Source organism: Chiloscyllium plagiosum, unplaced genomic scaffold, assembly GCF_037043375.1.
Source record: "Chiloscyllium plagiosum isolate Xiang-an unplaced genomic scaffold, Cpla_swu_hap1 HiC_scaffold_30, whole genome shotgun sequence".
In the NCBI taxonomy this organism is placed as follows: Eukaryota; Metazoa; Chordata; class Chondrichthyes; order Orectolobiformes; family Hemiscylliidae; genus Chiloscyllium; species Chiloscyllium plagiosum.
In genome coordinates, this window is record NW_028270168.1 from 38,653,384 (window position 1) to 38,673,281 (window position 19,898).

The following is a 19,898-nucleotide window of genomic DNA, read 5'->3' on the forward strand; positions in this document are numbered from 1 at the left end:
TATGTTAAAAATTTATGAAAGATGACAGCATTTTATCCATAAGGTATAGGAGCAGAGTTGGACCAATCCGTCCACTGGGTTTTCTCCACCATTCAATCATGGCTGATGTGTTTCTCAACCCTCTTCTCCTACCTTCTCTGTGCTCCATCTCCCAAAATGGATTACCAAGCTTTCCCTTGGTTGAGTAGAAAGAGGAGGATTAGTGGCTGTTTGCCAGACCTCACATCATATTGCAACACCATTCCACCAGCCTGGGTCCTCAGAAAGACTAACATTATGCTCCTATTGTCCACTCTGCAAAATTTTGAAATTGTGTTTCGTATATCCAAGACTCAGTCACTGAAGGCAAATCTGGAAAAATGGTGGTTCCAGTCCCAACCCTGGGGAGCCTTACTGTATCCCGTAATCCAGTCCAAATACCATTTGTTCACTGTTACTCCGTTTCCTTTCCCTTAGTCAATTAACATTCAAGCTGCCATTGTCCTTTGTTTTATTTCACGGACTGCAACTCCATTAGCAAACCTATTATGGAGCATTTCAACAAATTTTTTTGAGTCGATATCCACAACATTACCATCAACTACACTGTCACCTCATCAAAACCCTCAAGTCACCTAACTCGTCTTGAACAAGTCCATGTTGGATTTCTTTAATTACAGGCTTAGATTTCTAAAACCTTTCTCACTACCGAGGGGTTTATATTCTCACCCTAACTCCATGACCACCCTGCCTCTGTATTTGCTTAAAAAAAACTTGTTGTATCCCTAATGTTCATCAGAACTAGATGAAAAGGTCATCAAACTGAAATGTTAACTTGGTTTCTCTTTTCCACAGGTGCTGACGGATTTGGGTAGTATTTCACACATTTTCACACTGAGTCCAAGCGGTACCTTATTCCCTTCAGTTTTTAGAAATAACCCTAATAAACTTCCTTGAGCTTTTTTCTCCCACTTCCTCACAAGCATTAATTATTCCACGTTTAGGACTAATAGACACAACCTGTAAAGCAGGCAAGACACTTTTCCGTACATGTGACAGAAATAAATAAATAAATAAATAAATAGCCTACAATCGCCACACTCTACTCCAATGACTGGTTCTCTTATGATTGATGAGCATCAACTTACACGAGAGATTTGCTGATGCAGGATGAAATAGAAAGCGATGAGATACATATTAAAAGCTCCAAGATTCCTAAACTCGGTTCTGACTTCACAAGAAGCATCAATTCGATTCTCACGGAAAGAAAAGTGTCAAGAAAATTAATTGAAGGGCTGGTCACCCCCACTGCTGCTCTCGTACATTCCAAGAAGTCAGCATCAAATGATAGCAAATCTCCAGGAAACCTGTGAGCCAAGGAGATGGTGAAGCAAGCAGCACAGAGAATAAGATAAAGCTGCAAAGTAAAATTACAAAACAAAAATCAACCAAGCAGCTATGCTTTATGGAGCAAAGTTCAAAAATACAAATTTTCATTTAATTATGGCAGTCAAGAGGAGACATATTCATGGTCCTGGATATTGCATCATTTGCCTCCACTCCCCAGTAATCTTTCAAATGTTAGTCAACTCCTCCAGAGGGTAAAACAAGACAGTGCTAAGGGAGCCATGGCATCTCTGGCCCTGGGTAGTGTTGTGGAACAGAGAGACCAAGGGATTCAGGTACATAGGTCGTTGAATTTTGCATCACAGTTGCACAGTGGTTAAGGAATTTAGCAACTTGCCTTCACTGCTCAGACCCCAAAGTATAGGAGTAGGGACCTTATGTTGAGGTTGTGCAGGACATTGGTGAGGCCTCTTCTGCTGTACTGTTTACAGTTCTGGTCACCCTGCTAGGAGGAAGCATGTTATTAAAATATTCAGAAAAGACATACCAGGACTTAGCTGGGAATGGAAGGTTTGAGTTATAGGCTGTGATTTTTTTCACTGGAGGTTGAGGGATGTCCTTATTGAGGTTTATACAATAATAAGGGGCATAGATAAGATGAATAGCAAAGGTTTTTTTTTTCCCCCAGAATACAGGAGTTCAAAATTAGAGGGCACATCATAAAGGCGAGAGGAGAAAGTTTTTAAAAAGGATATGCAAGGCAACTGTTTTGCTCAGAGAGTGGCTCACATGTGGAATAAATTGCCAGGGGAAATCATGGATGCAGGTAGTTCCAACATTTAAAAGACAGTCAGATAAGTACATGAATAGGAAAAGTTTGGAAGGATATAGGACAAATGCAGGCAAGTGGGACTAGATTAGTTTGAGCACAGTTGGCATGGATGAGTTGGACTGAAGGGTCTGTTTCCACGCTGTATGCCTCTACATAAAGAGAATGAGAGGAAAAAAGCAGATTATACATAAGAGGAGGCACCAGTCACCTGATTTTCTTTGTTGCAATGAGAAGCAGCACTGATCAGTAAGTGTATTCGACAACAGGCGTTCACGTTTGGAAGCTGAATGCCTGTCATCATTATGTTAGTGAACGGCCAGCTGACGTGTTCAGGTTAACAGAGTCACCTCATGGACCTTTCCGAATGAAAGAAAGACAGAAAGAAAGAAAGACAGAAAGACAGAGAAAAGAAAAACCTAGCTTTTCTATATGTAGCTTGTCAACACTTGCCTTCTGCACACTCCCAGCCCCCCGCAACCCCTTCACCACGCGCTACAAACATTCCTTCCTCACCAACTGCATGCTCACATTAACAGGCAGGGAAGTCACAAGTATGAGCAAACACTCAAACTTCCTCTTTGAATTCAAAAGAAACTGTTTAACTAAAGTATGTGGATGTGATCTTCAGATCCACCTGTGCCCCTAGAAATAGGAAAATATTGGAACAGATGGAATAGGAGCAGCCAGCCTTCAGCTCTGTCCTTTCACTAGATCATAGCTGATCCTTGAGCTCAACACCATTTACTTGCCGTATTCCCATATCTCTGCACATCTTTGATATCAAGAAATCTATTGAGGCATCTAAACATATTACATTCCAGCGCAGTCCAGGCCCTTTGGCCCGCAATGTTGCACCGACCTGTGAAATTAGTCTGATGCCTACTGTAACCTACATCGTTCCATTATTATCCATATGGATGTCCAATGCCCATTTAAATACCCTTAATGTTGGTGGGTCTACTACTGTTGCAGGCAAGCCGCTCCAAGTTCCTACTACTGAGTAAAGAAACTACCCCAATATCTGTCCTAAATATATCAGTCCTCAATTTAAAGCTACATCCCCTTGGGTTAACCTTCACCATTCAAGGAAAAAGGCTCTCACTGTCCACCCTATCTAACCCTCTGATTATCTTATACGTCCCAATTAAGTCACCTCTCAAACTTCTCTCCAACAAAAACAGCCTCAGTTCCCTCAGCCTTTCCTCATAAGGCCTTCCTTCCAAACCAGACAACAGCCTAGTAAATCTCCTCTGAACCCTTTCCAAAGCTTTCAGACCCTTCCTATAATGCAATGACCAGAACTGCATGCAATATTCCAGGTGCGGCCTCAGCACTGTCTTGTACAGCTGAACCATGACCTCATGGCTCCAAAACTCAATCCCCCTACCAATAAACTCCAACACATCATATGCCTCCTTAACAACCATACCAATCTGGGTGGCAACTTTCAGAGATTTATGTACCTTTTCACCAAGATTTCTCTGTTCATTTACATTGCCAAGAATTTTACCATTAGCCCAGTACTCTGCAGTCCTGCTACTTCTTCCGAAGTGAATCACCTTACACTTTTCCGCATTAAACTCCATTTGCCACTTCTCAGCCCAGCTATGCATCTTATCTACATCCCTCTGTAACCCACAACATCCTTCAGCACTATCCACAACTCTGCAAATTTACTAACCCATCCTTCTATGCCCACATCCAGATCATTTATAAAAATGACAAACAACACTGGCCCCAAAACATATCCTTGCGGCACACCACTGGTAATTAAGCTCCAGGATGAACAGTTCCCATCAACCACCACCCTCTGTCTTCTTTCAGCTATCCAATTTCTGATCTAAACTGCTAAATCACCTTCAATCCCGAAACTCCGTATTTTGTGCATTAACCTATCGTGTGGAACCTTATCAAACGCTTTACTGAAGTCCATCAACCACCTTACCTTCATTCACCAGTTTTGTCACCTTTTCGAAGAATTCAGTAAGGTTAGTGAGGCACGACCTACCCTTCACAAAATGGTGTTGACTATCCCTAATCAAAGTATTCCATTCCAAGTGATTATAAATCCTCTTACAACCTTTTCCAACATCTTACGCACAACCAAAGTAAAGGCTCACTGGCCTATAATTACCAGGATTGTCTCTACTCCCCTTCTTAAATAAGGGAACAACATTTGATATCCTCTAGTCTTCTGACACTACTCCTGTTGACAATGACAAAGATCGAAGCCAAAGGTTCTGCAATCTCCTCCCTGGCTTCCCTGATAATCCAAGGATAAATCCCATCTGGCCCAGGGGTCATTCAGAACTTCCAAAATTGCTAAAACCTCCTCTTTGTCAACCTCAATCCCATCTAATCTTGCAGCCTGTATCTCCATATTCTCGCTAACATTGCCCTTTTCCAATGAGAATACTGACAAAAAGTATTCATTAAGCATTTCCCCTATGTCTTCAGATTCCACATGCAACTTCACACCACGATGTTTGATTGGCCCTAGTCTTACTCTAGTCATTCTTTTATTCCTGATATACCTATAGAAGGCCTTAGGGTTTTCCTTAATCCTTCCCGCCAACAACTTCTCATGTCCCCTCCTGGCTCTTCTTAGCCCTCTTTTTAGATCTTTTTTGGCTAACTTATAACTCTCAAGCCCCCTAACTGAACCTTCATGCCTCATCCTCACAGAAGCCTGCTTCTTCCTCTTGACAAAATATTCAACTTCTTTAGTAAACAATGGCTCCCTCTCTCGACAACTACCTCCCTGCCTGATGGGTACATACTTATTAAGGGCCCACAGTAGCTGTTCCTTGAATAAGCTCCACATTTCAAGAGTGTCCATCCCCTGCAGTTTCCTTCCCCATCCTATGCATCCTAAATCTTGCCTAATCGCATCATAATTGCCTTTCCCCCAGTTATATCTCTTTCCCTACTGTATATATCTATCTCTGCCCATTGCTATTGTAAACATAATCGAACTATGGTCACTATCGCCAAAGTACTCACCAACCACCAAATCTAACGCCTGGCCGGGTTCATTCTCCAGTACCAAACCCAATATGGCATTGCCCCTTGTTGGTCTATCTCCATACTGTGTCAGAAAACCCTTCTGTATACATTGAACAAAAACTGACCCATCTAAACTCCTTGAATTACAGTTATTCTCAGTCAATATTGGGGAAGTTAAAGACCCCATACCAACTACCCTGTTACTCTTGCTTCTATCGGGAATCATCTTTGATGTCCTTTCCTCTACATCCCTGGAACAATTCGGAGGCCTATAAAAAATTCCCAATAGGGTGATCTCTCCTTTCCTGTTTCTAACCTCACCTCAAACTACCTCAGTGAATGAGTCCTCAAACATTATCTCAACTACTATAATACTACTCTTGATTAACACTGCCACACCCCCGCCTCTTCTACTATCTTATCTGTTCATGATAAAACATCCAAATCCTGGAATCTGCAACAACCATTCCTGTCCCTGCTGTAGCCATGTCTGTGAAATGGCCACAACATCAAAATCCCAGGTACCAACCCATGCTGCAAGTTCACCCACCTTATTCCAGATGCTCCTGACATTGAAGTACACGCGTTTCAAACCAACATTCTAATTGCCGGTGCCCTCTTGTGGCTTAGATTAGATTACTTACAGTGTGGAAACAGGCCCTTCGGCCCAACAAGTCCACACCAACCCGCCGAAGCGCAACCCACCCAGACCCATTCCCCTACATTTACCTCTTCGCCTAACACTACGGGCAATTTAGTATGGCCAATTCACCTAACCTGCACATCTTTGGACTGTGGGAGGAAACCGGAGCACCCGGAGGAAACCCACGCAGACATGGGGTGAATGACTATGTGGAGTTTGCACAGTCACCTGAGGCGGGAACTGACCTCGGGTCTCTGGCGCTGTGAGGCAGCAGTGTGCCTGTGCCACCGTGCCGCCCCCTTTAACCTTGTAAACCTATCCCTGCCCTCACTACCCTCAACATCCTGTAGACTGGAACTACAATTCGGGTTCCCATCCCTTTGCTGTATTAGTTTAACCCTGCCCCCACGAAGAGCATTAGCAAATATCTCCCCCCTCCCCAAGGATATTGGTAACCCTCTGGTTCAGGTGAAGACCATCCTGTTTGTAGAGGTCCCACCTTCCCCAGAAAGATCCCCAATTATCCAAGAATCCAAAACCCTCCCCCCTGCACTATCCCTGCAGCCACGTGTTCAGCTCCACGTTCTCATTGTTCCTTGCTCCACTAGCACGTGGCACAGGCAACAAATCAGAGATAACAACTCTGTATGTTCTAGCTTAAAGATTCTACCCTCACTCCCTGAATTCCTGTCTTAGATCCCCACCTTTCTTCCTACCTATGTCGTTGGTGATGTTGCCAGGGTTGGAGGATCTGAGCTACAGGGAGAGGCTGAACAGGCTGGGGCTGTTTTCCCTGGAGTGTCAGAAGCTGAGGGGTGACCTTATAGAGATTTACAAAAGTATGAGGGGCATGGATAGGATGAATAGACAAATTCTTTTCCCTGGGGTCGGGGAGTCTAGAACTAGAGGGCATTGGTTTAGGGTGAGAGGGGAAAGATATAAAAGAGACCTAAGGGGCAACATTTTCATGTAGAGGGTGGTATGTGTCTGGAATGAACTGCCAGAGGATGTGGTGGAGGCTGGTACAAACGCAACATTTAAGAGGCATTTGGATAGGTATATGAATAGGAAGGGTTTGGAGGGATATAGGCCAGGTGCTTGCAGGTGGGACTAGATTGGGTTGGGATATCTGGTCGGCATGGATAGGTTGGACCGAAGGGTCTGTTTCCATTCCTGTACATCTCTATGACTGGGGCTGCTTCCTTCCCCCTCAAGGATCCCGAAAACACGACCAGAGGCATAATGAACCCTGGCACCTGAGAAGCAACACGCCAATCTATTTTGAAAATGTTCAATGATCAAGCTTCCACAGCCTTCAAGGGTCAAGAATTCCAAAGATTCTGCATCCGCATTGAAGAGAATGCTTCCCAACACAGTTTTAAATAGTCTCAGAATAAGGGCAGACTACATCCACTGGATTTAAACATTTACTCCCTCCTCAACCAGGGAACATTCTTCAATCTATGCTGTCAAGCCCTGGCAGAATTTTCTATGCTTCACAAAAGATTCACATCCCACTCCAATCTGGCCATGCCAGGAATCAGTGTGACATGCTTTGTTGCTCTCTCTCCATGGCAAGTATATCATTCCTTGTGTAAGGAAACCAAATGTCTACAGAAGAGTCACATGTGATCTCACAAAGACTCTGTACAATGGAAACAAGACATCTTTATTTGGAAACTCAAATCTTCTTGCAATACAGACCAAAGTCATTAATTTCTCCCTGCATCTGCACGTTAGTTTCAGTGACTCATGCTCAGGGATACCCAGGTCCCTCAAGCTAATCAAACTACACAATTTTCACCATTTACAAATTTCAAGCACTTCTGTTTTTCCAACCAAAGTTTGATAATCCTGTGTTTTTTTTTTCCCTCATTAAGTTCCATCTGCCATGTTCTTCCCCGCTCACAGTCAGTGTGAATCTCCGCATTGCATCATACTCCCAACACACAGTCCCACCTGTTGCTGTCTCACCAGAAAATTGAGAAATATCACTATTTGGAACACAGATTCTGCATTGCTGTAGCCCAACTACAAGATTCTTTGGCTCCCCCCTAGCCACAGCCTGCCAATCTAAGAATAACCTTCTTATTCCTACCCTCTGACTTATTTCCATTAACCAAATCTCAATCCATGCCAATATGATTACCCCCAACCCCATGTGCTCAAATCTTGATAATGAACCTCTTGAGTGAGACCTTATTGAAAAAATCTTTTGAAATTTCCAAATACATCACATCCACTGGTCCCTTTTCAGCATCATAAAACCCCAACAGGATTGGAAAACATGACTTCCCTTGCATAAATCGTGCTAAATCTGGAAAATTCTATTATTATTTTCCAAATGTCCACTTATCATATTACTATAATAGAATTTAGCATTTTCCTTATCACTGATGCCAGGCAAACCAGTCTGTAGTTCCAACTTTTCTCTCTCCCATCATTCTCAATTTGTAAAAATTATAGTTGCAACCTTCCAATCTGCAAGACTGTTCCATAAAATACAGAATTTTGGAAGATAGCCATCAAGATTCATTGAGTTTATTTAAGTCGGAGATAGATAGGTTCTTGATTGTCAAGGGAATCAAGGGTTATGGGGAGAAAGCAGGAGAATGGAGTTGAGAAACTTATCAGCCATGATTGAATGGTGGAGTAGACTCCATGGGTTGAATGGGCTAATTTCTGCTCCTATGTCTTATGATCTAATATATCCATTATCTATTCAACTACCCCTTTCAACACTCTGGGACTTAGGTCACTCGGAGTAGATTTACTGAAACTGAGTCGCCAATAAAATATAATCTTTCACACTGACCAATTGCTGTATAATGATTTGTGCTTTCAGACATATGTGTGCAATAGCAGACAAAAATAAGTTTGCCTCAAACTCTTAACTGGTCTTTTGTATAGGGACCAACATTTTGTGACCCCAATGTACAAAATAGGTCACTGTTGAACATTCAGTTGACATGGAGACTATTGATATAGTGGACCTCAGCCTAAAATGGACAAACTGGTCAGGATGGAAACAGAAACACAAGACGGTGGATGAAAAAAAAATTAAAGGCACATTAATTAGGATTAACTACTGTTCCTGTTTTGTAGTTGTCTTCCTCTAACCCCTGATCTTTCAATTAGATTTACTGTTCCTGCTCTATTGCAAAATTTGTTCTTCAATTTGAAGCTGGGATTATACAGTCAATAGTTTTCCCAATGGCTGTCATCAATGGCACTTTTGTCTTGTGCTCCATCTGGTGGTCATCTTAGGAACTGGAAAGACTGATCTTCTAAAGTCAGCTGGTAATAGCAGTCAAAATAAGGTGGCCTATCAATTTAAAAATTATAAAGACTGCTAAACCCACATAATTGGCGATTTAAAAATAAAAAGAGTACTACAATTCAAAAACCATGAAAAGACACAAGATTCCTTTCTTTCACAATCATATTTGCACATTGAATGCACAAAAAAATTTAGATCTACAGCACCAAACAGTTCTTTATGTCCATCCCATTCATGGTGTTCCATCTCCTCCACTTAAGTTCCTTCTATCCTTTCTTATCTAACTTGTGTAGTCTATGGTTACCTAGCTTCCCCTTAAAAGTATTTGTACTATTAGCTTCAACTAGTCCCTGTGGTAGAAAAATTCCTCACTCTAAGCAATCTTTTCATAAATCCAGTATGGTTTTGCTGTGATTATCTTAAGTTGATGGTATTTAGTTTATCTAGCTCTTCCTGCAAGAGCAGGCTCTTTACATAATTTTAAAGATCTTTCTTCGGTCACCTCAACCTTTTCTTTGCAACAGTAATGAGACGCAGCTTGTTGATCCCTTGATGATAGCTATCATCTTGCAGCTCCAGCCCTGATTTTGGTTTGCACCTCCTCCAGCATCTCGAAATCTTTTTGGTAACATGACAACCCAAAGTGTGCAGAGTACTGCAAATGTCCTCGAAGCAAAGATCAGTACAAGTTTTCTGTAACTTCTTTCGTTTTCAATTCTATTGCTCGAGAAATAAATCCCTTGTGCTTGGTTTACTTTTGCCACTGTTGGAAGTCACAACAGAGTAGTAAGGAAGAAATGATTCAAAGACTTCTCCCCACTTAAGATTATTTTGCAATCAGTGTGTAACCTTTTCTTGCCAAATACAATCTCTTGCACTGACATTTTATTTTCATGTCAATATTTTTGAAGTCAAGAGTTCAAAACAAATGCAACTTCTGATACAGCTTGGATACATTAAAAAGTATTTTCACATTACAGGAATTCATAACTGATAATCAATTAATGGAACATATCATAAGTACACAGATCATCTGGTCAATATTGATTGAGTGCATCGACACCAGTAAGATTTCTGGTAAATCATCCTTTTGAGATTGTGTTCCCTCTAGGACTTCTGATCCCAGCAGAAACTTTGATGAGAGGGTGTAGACATCCAAGGGGAAGGCTGTTGAGCACAAGAAAATATGGACGCAGATGGAACACAGCCACTTTCCAAGAACAAAAATTAGCTGGTGTATGAGGGTAAGTTTTTAAAGATCAAATATTTCACAGTAGGTGAGTGAGCGAGCGAAGCTGCTGGTTGGGTAAATGGTGTAGTTTGGTTGAAGATTGACATTTTGACCCTGTCATTCATAACATTCAGTTAGTTCTTAATGAGTTAGACCAGGTACTAACCAGCATAACATTTCCAAGTGTGCAGAAAGGTTCACTAATCTGACCCACACCAGTGGCACTATATTCATCGTTGGAGACTTTGACCAAAGGCTGCAGGCGGTGGAGATCATCTGACTTAATGTTTAAACTTCCTGGGAAATTACTGCACATGTTTGAGCGTGTGGGCTTCCACAGGTCCCTGATTCCCATCTCCCAATTTAAGTCAGATCTCCAATAATACTAAACACTGAAACACTCGGGCCATATATACACCCTCACCATGCGGGTGCTTGTGCCATAGCAGTAGAGTCCAATTTCTGGGCCCGGAGACTGGAGTTCATATCCTACCTGCTCCAGAGTGGCATCATAAACACCTCGGAACAGGTTGATTTAAAATATCAATACAGCCTCAGCTGTCATGATTGAAACAATCACTTACCACCCACAGACCTTCCTTTTTTCCAGGACTCATCAACAAATGCAAACTTCATGTCTTGAAACATAAATATGAAAATGTACAGATTTGATTTAGAAATTACAGAAGACTTTGACTCCTGAACAACTTCAGTGCGGCACATCCCAATTTTTTTTTCCTGAAAGATACCTGGTATCTCATTTATGATTTTTCACAAGCAGTAATTGGCCATTGACTAACATCTATCGACATCTCACCTTGCATTGCAAGTGAGTAAACCACAGCCCTTAGTGCACAAGTGCAACTGGCTGTCAAATTGTACCATCAACTGGGAAAACCTAGAATGCCTATGTTTTCCCCTCTTTGCTGCCTGGATGTAATGCCAAAGTCGATTAACTGCAACCATGACTTGTTGAATGGCTTTCATTGACAGCTCCCTAACTGATATGCACAGATCCCCTGTGACAATTTGAAATGATACAGTGCCAACAAAATGTGGACAGTGGTCACTTCTGTTGTATCAGATAGCATGATTCTGGCACTAGAGCAAAGCTGAAAAAAAATCTTCATCAGGGAAGTTAGAGATATGTAGAGGCACTATCAATGCAGACTTCCTTTCAGAGAGATTCTACACTGCACATAGAAATAATGTTGAGGTCAATATCAGCCAGGTTGTAGTTTCTTGTTGTGTTGTTGCAATTACCTCACCTCCAGCTACAGTGGTTTCTCCTCCTCCTCCATAAGAAGAATGGTCTACAATTTACATAGCCACAGGGAATCCCAGACTAACTCCAAAATCATTCCATAGCTGGGGGATAGAAAATATAGAACAATGCTGAGGTTGGGTAAAGCTGCCGTATTACGAGGAAGCTACAATGTAAACAATGCGTGGGAAAAAAAAGTTTCTAAAAGCAGATAACAGCAAAGAACATTCGGTTGGCTTTGAAACTCTGATTCCTCACTGTCACGTCTATCAGCTGTCAGGCAAATCAGGTGCATGTTTAAAGCAAACATACATTTGCAGTCGTGACATAAAAATCAGAAATTTCCTGGCACTGTGATACAACTAACACTTATGGGGCTCAGTGGGCGGATTGTAAAAGCTGTGAGAAAGATTGAGGAAACTTGCATTTAGTGCATTAGTGGTTTAATGGATTAAACTCAATTTTCCTCGCAGTTTTTTGAAGCAGAAATGAACGACTGCAGGGAGTTCATCTCCCTTGTCTTCTTCTGCAGCCAGGTCTGCTTGTTTAATCACACAGCTACAATCAGAGAATCATTGAAAACATTGACAGCAGTAGGAAACATCCAAAAAAAAGGTTAAGCGAGCTTGGAGCCACCTGCACAGTTCCTACCCTTGACACTTCCTTTTGTCATTCAATGCAATAATTATAGAGATGAGATTGCGAGAGAGAAAGATTCTATCAGGACAAATCACACACAATTGAAAATCATAAAGAAGGTCATCAGAATGAATCACGCAATATTATTAAAGTTTTTATTGTTATCAGGATCAAGAACATCCTAATTTAATGGGAGAATAAAAAAATGGTACTGAACACAGCTGACGGCCTGGTTCCAAAGTAAAGAAACATGCTCTGTGCTGAAACATTTTCTCCATCCTCCTAATATAAAGGGCTGCATTAAATTTTGTATTTAAACTCTATGCAGACTTTTGCTCACTAAAACAAATCATACACAGTACAATGGTTTCAAACATTATGAGGTGTGAGATTATGTTCATTCTCACCACAACCAGGATTTTGCCTTAATCTCACAATCCAAAATCATGTGTATCATTTAATTTTGGTCCTGAACGTAATATTTTATCAATGCTTGGCATGTAGCATTATTTTACTCTTCTCGGGGAGGTCCTAGAGAGGAACATTTGCTGAGCAACATGATCAGAAAACCTTTTTGCCCATTCACTTTCAATTCCTTTGTATTTACAGAACATGAAACATCTCTATGAGGGCTTTCAGGCTATAACTTACTGATTGATCATAACCTACAGTCTAAAACTAATTTTTACTGAAGAATCCATCACAAAAAAAAGACCTATGTCCTCAATTCTTTGAACATGCAAATATTTCTCTGTAGTCCAGAACACAGACATCTTATGTTTCACCCAGGAGATGTATATTCTATTTTGTAGTAGGCTGGAACACATATTACAGTTGTTCACATTATACATCAACAAAGGACTCATTTATCCATCACTGAAGCCTTCTGGATAAGAAGGTAGGATATTCTCTCATTTTATGGAAATACATCCACTAAGTTTTTGCTTGAGGGACTGCAATGAAAAATTGATTAAATTAAAGAGGAATTTCAGAGAAATCAAACCTGATAAACCTTTAAAACAGCGTTAAAAATATGTTTGATTTATATAATCTAAGCATCCTTATAGTCAAATAGCTATCTTAGAATGATAAAAGCTCCAGTATATCTTTACTAGCATTACATAACTGCACATTATTTAAATTCTGGCTGCCTCCTTGCACAATTCATATCTATTTTTATATATCATTTAATAATTTACTAACATCTGGTACTACCTCATGAACTCCTGTATGTACAGTGAATTAAGCTTGCTTAATGCTGAAGTAGAGGAGACAATTAAGTGTCAGAGCAAAAAATAAGTCTGGTAATGAGAGAAGCCAATTCCCATTCTTACAGCTGACAGAAAATACATAATCAATGTACATTCCTCACATGTTCTAGATTTCTATCTAAAACAGCAGAGGATATAGCGTCAGACAGCACAGAAACAAACCCTTCAGTCCAACCAGCCCATGCCAAACATAATCCCAAACTAAGCTAGTCCCACCTGCCTGCTCCTGGCCTATATCCCTCCAAACCCTTCCTATTTATATACTTAACGATATGCATTTTCAAAATATGACACTTAGATATCTATACTACACCTGACTGTCAGTCCCATGTTCAACAGGCAGATCATTTCAATGTTCCAGTACAGAGTTTCATCAAATGGTACTATTAATAATATTACAAATGTTACAGTCAAAGGATTGTTACTGAAACTGCAAGCACTCTCAGAATATATTTTATGATAGTGTAACCAGAAGGGAAAAAAAAAAATCAGCAAACCTTGTGAATGAATTATACTGGTCTGACCCATTCTGTTTACTTCAAAATGTAGCTCCAATAAGCCCAGTACAATCATTTACAAGTATTACAGGTTTTTTCTTAGAAACCCCTCCAGGTATTGCCTCAAACAAATGGGAAGATTGTGGATAAATTTAATCTCTGGATGTTTCTCCTCTTAAACTTAAGTTAATGAGATATTGTTTGATTTTGTCCTTTTTTTTTCAGAAAGCTTCCATCCCTTAGTAAGGTAGGTCAAAAGAACTTTTCCAAACCTTGATTTTCTGATTCAAAGTTCCAAATCACAGTAAAATCCTTTCAGATGAAATGAAAATTAGTGCTTATCAACAAAACATTGGAAGTATTGAGAATTGTTTTGTGTCTCCATGTCTCCACAAGAATCCAGTAAAATAAGGAAAATGGGACAAGAATGTAGATAGGTTACAAATTATAAGTTTTAGCAAACCCAATGGTTTTAAAATCAGTTCATGTAAGTTATGACTTCCCAGAGATCAGTGTCCAGTAATAGTTTTCTCAGTGAGCTGGATCTTATAGTTTTCTTTCTTGCAGGAAAAAAATCTAGATGCTTTTTCAGCCAGCAACTTGGAAGTAAAGATGGAGTGTTCAAAGCAAGTTCTCATCTCAGCCTGGACTCCAGCTCTTCCTCTGAGGTCAAACAGCCCCAACTGACTTAGCATCCCAGAATTGCATACATAATCAATTCAATGAGCTCAGATACAGCTATGTGGCAAATGTAAGCATTTCAGGTGCAGACATTCCATAAAAGTGAGTTAGCTGGAAGCTCATTAAGCTAACATTCACCTTAACTTCCTCCAGAGTTTCAGTTACATGGTCACCATAAAAGTAACAATGGCAAAATTATCCACTTCATATCACTTAATGTTGCATAAATAAAGACACTGGCATTGACAAGACTCTTCTCGAGAAAGATCAGGTTATTTCAAAGTAATATTGATACCAATGAAATAAAGCTAGCTCTAACTGCAAGTTTTGTCAATATTGCCTAGTGGACTGAGTCAATTATATATTCTTGGAGCCCAGCCAAGCATTCATACAATAGCTATCTGGGGAAGGAAACACACAAATCACAATTGTTCAAACTATTTCTGCTGATACGATTGCCAAATAGTCTCATTATGAATGTTTGGTTGAGCTCCAAGTACGGTAACGTACTGAGACCTATGGGTAATGTTGGTATAGCTCCACATAGGAAGGACAGCTTTCTTTGATTGGTATCTGTATTCCCTTGCAATTATCTTATCCTGTTTTGAGGAGATTTTTCGAATGCCTGCATGTATTCAAAATAAAATAAAAGCTGTGAATTTTTTTTTTGCCATTTATACCATAAATGGTTAACTTTTGAGGGTGTAAGATTAACTTATTTTCCCCCAAATGAGATTGTCAAAATGAGTTCAAATGATTTTATGTTGTCAGCTTCAGGAGCATTTCAAAGACTTGACAATGGCTCAAAATTTCTGTGCATTGAGAAAACTGAAAGACTGAATATAGTGAATTAATGGGGTGAATGAATGGAGGGAGTGTGGCTGGAGCAAGGCTCTATGAGCTGAAATACAATATGTAAGATACCATAAAAGGTTTACAAAATCAAAGGTACAGGGCCTAACTGTCATAATTACCACTGGATCAATGTCCCAGTAAATAATGATTTTAAAATAAAAAGTGAAAATTGGAGGGAAGCAAATTGGCAATGGGGGCAGAAATATTCTGACCTCTCTAGAATCTCCAATTTTATGTCCACAGAGTAACAAAAACATCATTCCATTTTTTAAAAAAAGGGTTCATCATACATTACTTTATTGGATTATTTCTCCTTTTCCTTCTGAGATTCATGCATTTGATTTTCTCTCCAGAATGTACTTTAACTTTCACTGCAGTACAATTTTCTAGTGACAGGTGCTCTCTGGTACCTTGCCCAAATGACCATTATTATTTATAGCATTTGTAGTCAGAAGTCTAGCTCCCAATCCATAGCCAAACCACATTTTGCTTTCACTGTGCACTTCCCATAGTGCAGGGGCCACGTTCAGGAGGAGGATCAGAAACCTGACACTGTGGTCAGAGATCAGCGACACAGCATTAACCAGGATAAAACTAAACTCTATTCATTAATCGTTTCTCCCCCTCAGAAAGAGGCATAACACCTTTAGCATTGGGACTGGTTTCAACTTTCAACAACACCATCAGCACCTGAAAACAATCAACTGCACTGAAAAATCCACTATCCCAATGGGGGGAACTGTGTGTTTATGGTGTAAAGCAGCCCCTGACCTGAGAAAACAAATACAAGAAATGAAAGAACACCTTTCTATTTTAGTTTAGTTTTCCTCCATATTGTTTAATCAGCAATTCTTTTCTTAAACCAAATAACATCTGGCTATCAGCTCCTTGCCAGATAGATTTGTGGTCTTTTTAAAAAGATGCACTTCCTATCAAAAAAAAACATTACCATCTCCTCTAGTTAAATTACTTTTTTTCCCCATTTTACTAACCTTATCCCCAATAATTCCTACTGGAAAAAGAATAAAGAGACAGTCATTAAGCTACCAGTCTCTGTGCATAACTCCATGTTCATTACTGAAACACTAAGGGTTTTTCTCCCCCCACCCCCTACTTATTGTCCTTATTGAAAATGTTGACAAGATCCAAGGGGGAGTAAACCTTTATAAATCAAAACGTCTCTTTTTTTTTGTACTAAAGTTGGCAAACCAAAATGCTCCCAGAAATTGTACAATGATCATGTTAAAGAGGCAAAAGCTAAGCAGTTTGTAAACCAGAGTGTCACTAAGGGGAGGTTGGAATTCAGCAAGAGTTTCAATTGCCTAATGAATTCACAGGACCAAGCCTCTTCAGTTATATATAAAAAAATCACTGGCCCACAGCTAAGAGACACATTTGATGATGGAACTGCACGGGTTTATAGAATCCAGAGTGAAGCCCCTAACCATGGAGAGTTTGGCGAGTCTTAGTTTTTAAATCACCATGACTGACATAGTCACTAAGTCCATAACTGAGCATGTTTAGTAGGCGGTAGGATTGTGTGTATGGCGGGTTGCATTCCGCAGTCGTTATCTTAGCTCGCCGTGAGAAACCCTTCCTTCAATTGCTTCCGGTTTTGAGGTTTCACCAGGGGCTAGGCTTGGCTTGGCCGGCTGGAGCTCGGCTTTGAACGCACCATTGATCCGCTCGCAATGCACCAGTCGGTTCAGTCATAAGAAAATTCAAGAGCCGACCCATTGCAAATCCGAGCCCACTCTCTCAGCGAGCAAATACAGGGCTCACCCAATCATCTCGGCTCTGTGAAACAGCACAGTTTTTTTTTTAAAAACAAAGCATTTCTGCCAAACCGGGCTTCCCGCGGGAGGGGGGCACGGTATTTAAAATGATGGTGCCTGCCGCTCTTTCACCTTGAAGTTGCAATAAACACACCGGGTGTTACAGGTCTCTTAAAGATCAGGGGCAATCCCCTCTTTGAAACCAGGAACCAAGCGCGCTAAAGCTTCAGGTGAGAGGGGTTGGGAGAGAAAGCTACACAAATGAAAGCAGGCTGGAGATAGAGATGCAAATATACTTTCAAATCACACACACACACACAGACAAAATAAATAAACAAAGGCGGCTATTGCAATGCTGCCGATAAGTGCATGCTGTTGGAAAATTGTGAAGGAGTTTGCAGACGCCTCAAATGAGGACTGAAGGAAACAGAGCGAACAGGTCAAGTAGCATCTCAAATGTTGGTTCCTGATCTTCCCTGTCCTAGTGGAGGCAGCTGTTCACAGTGGCTCAAGCGACCAGTTAAACATTCCCCGCAATGCAACGTAATTGCATCTCAAACTCTCTCTGTTCGCTTGTCACAGTCTATGCAGATGAATCCAGCCAACAGTGGCTTGTCTGTGCGTGCTCGCTCGCTCTCCTCCCCGACCCTCCCAAAGGTAACTTTTGGGGAGACGTTTTCAACTGTGACAGGAGTCATTGGTGGAAATACCGAACTTCCAAACACCTTCTCGGACTAACTGTCCCGTGTCTCTCTCTGTCTGAGAGAGAGAGTTGGGAGCGAACCGTGCTCTGAAAGTGTTAAACCACCCATCTTCCTGAATCCAGGCTCCATTCCGTTTTCTAATTAGGACAATGAGGGATACCTGGAAGTGGTTGTTATCAATGCGCGACCTTGCTCATTCCTGGGATGCTCCCGAATTGAAATAGAAACAGCAATAAATAATAGGATCGGCAAAGAGGTCAGGAGGATGATAATGTAAAGTTCCCTCGTAAACAGAGATCAAAAAGGAAGTAACAACCGCATTACTTGGGACACAGTCACTATCCTCAATTGCCTGGCTCTCCCATTCAAACCGACCCCGTCCTCCTAAATACCAAACCAATAAAAGTTCACCCGTTCATCACCTAACACGTTTTTAACACCGCTTGGGTAACTCAGTGAAAATCCCACCTGAAAGTAACCCCGAGATAAAAGCGGCAACTACATCGAAAGAATCCGTTAATTGCATTAATTGATAACCTCCCCCACCCCACTCGGGTGTTTGCAAATAAAATCCAGCCTTTCCCCTCTGAAGGGAATTTGCACTTTTTCCCCTTTTCATTCCCAGGCTGCAGTCCGGAAAACTATTCTGGACAAGAGATAGAAGAAAAAAAAGATATGCAGTGTTGCTACAGCAACCGCCAACCCGAAATATTTCCTACATTGAATTAAAAAAAAGCCTCTATTAATAGATTGCGTATTTTTTAAAATGTGGAGTGGAAGAAGGGGAGAGAGAGAGAGAGAGAGTGTGTGTGTAAATAGCGGCTCCTAACTTACCGCCGGCTGCAGCAATCCAACCCAAGCAGCACATCAGAATCCGACTCCAATTGGCTTTCACCTTCATGATAAGTGTAATCCCGAATGTACCAAGACGGACAGAGCTCCAATTCATCCTTGTTGTTTTAAACCTAACAGAAGGAGCATGCATCTTGGCCTCCGATACCTGACACAACAAATCTGGACACGAGGGCTGCTACTGAATATTTGCTTTTCCTCCTTAATTTTCAAAGCTTCTTCCTTCCCCTCAGCGCCTCGGTATTGAAACGTTAAGAGCTGAGAGAGAAACCCGAGCTTACGCTGTGCTTCCCTCCGACTCCAGCTGCTTCACGCATGGAATAAACCATCTCAGGGAAGGGTTGTTGCGCCTTCAGCCGGCGTTTTCCGAAAAAGATTCTGTCGTATGTCACATTCTGCAAGCACCTATTTTAGTCAAATCCACTGAAGTAAATTACACAGTTAGCACACGTGCTCACTTGACAAGAGCTGTCATTAAAATATGTGTAGATGAAAGAAGAGTGATGTAGCTCTGGCAGAGAGCAACACAGTATATTGGGCTAGGGAAGTACAGAATTATGTGAATATATTCCCATACCAGTGTGAACTGCCCATTGCCTGCAACATGTTTGAACCAAAACTGTTTCATTTTAAAATTGACTATGCCTGTTTTAAATATGATTTGGTAAATTCCACACCATTTTCTGCTTTCCTTATACTGTGGTGGGATTTTACTGTTTTTTCTGTTACTGGACATTTATTCCTGAATCAATGGGTGTTCATGACTCCTCACACTTATATAAAGGCATCACTGTGAATTTGGAGTTGTTTTCATCCAGCTTATGCCTTCAAAAAAAAAGTTTACCTATGTTGCATTAATGACAACACTTCAAACACATCCTTGGCTATTACATGTAAATGCAAAGTCTCCAATTTATTTAAATCAAAAGTATAACAACACTGTAGCCTTTAGTGAAAACAGACATTAAAAGATCAAGGTCAGTTACCTAAATATTACGGTCGTAGTTTGGGGAAAGTAGATCTGGTACCTGCAAAACAGATG

At 40.8% G+C, this 19,898-nt stretch overlaps 1 protein-coding gene across 1 annotated transcript in view; it reads right to left on the reverse strand.

The window, feature by feature from the left end:
• csmd1a (CUB and Sushi multiple domains 1a) overlaps positions 1–19,149 on the reverse strand; it is a 734,676-nt gene extending 715,527 nt beyond the window's left edge. Inside the window, exon 1 of the mRNA XM_087976899.1 lies at positions 18,839–19,149. Coding sequence (XP_087833025.1) covers positions 18,839–18,989 — 151 coding nt within the window. The 5' untranslated portion in view covers positions 18,990–19,149. The remainder of the gene's footprint in view (positions 1–18,838) is intronic.
• Positions 19,150–19,898: the final 749 nt, after the last annotated feature.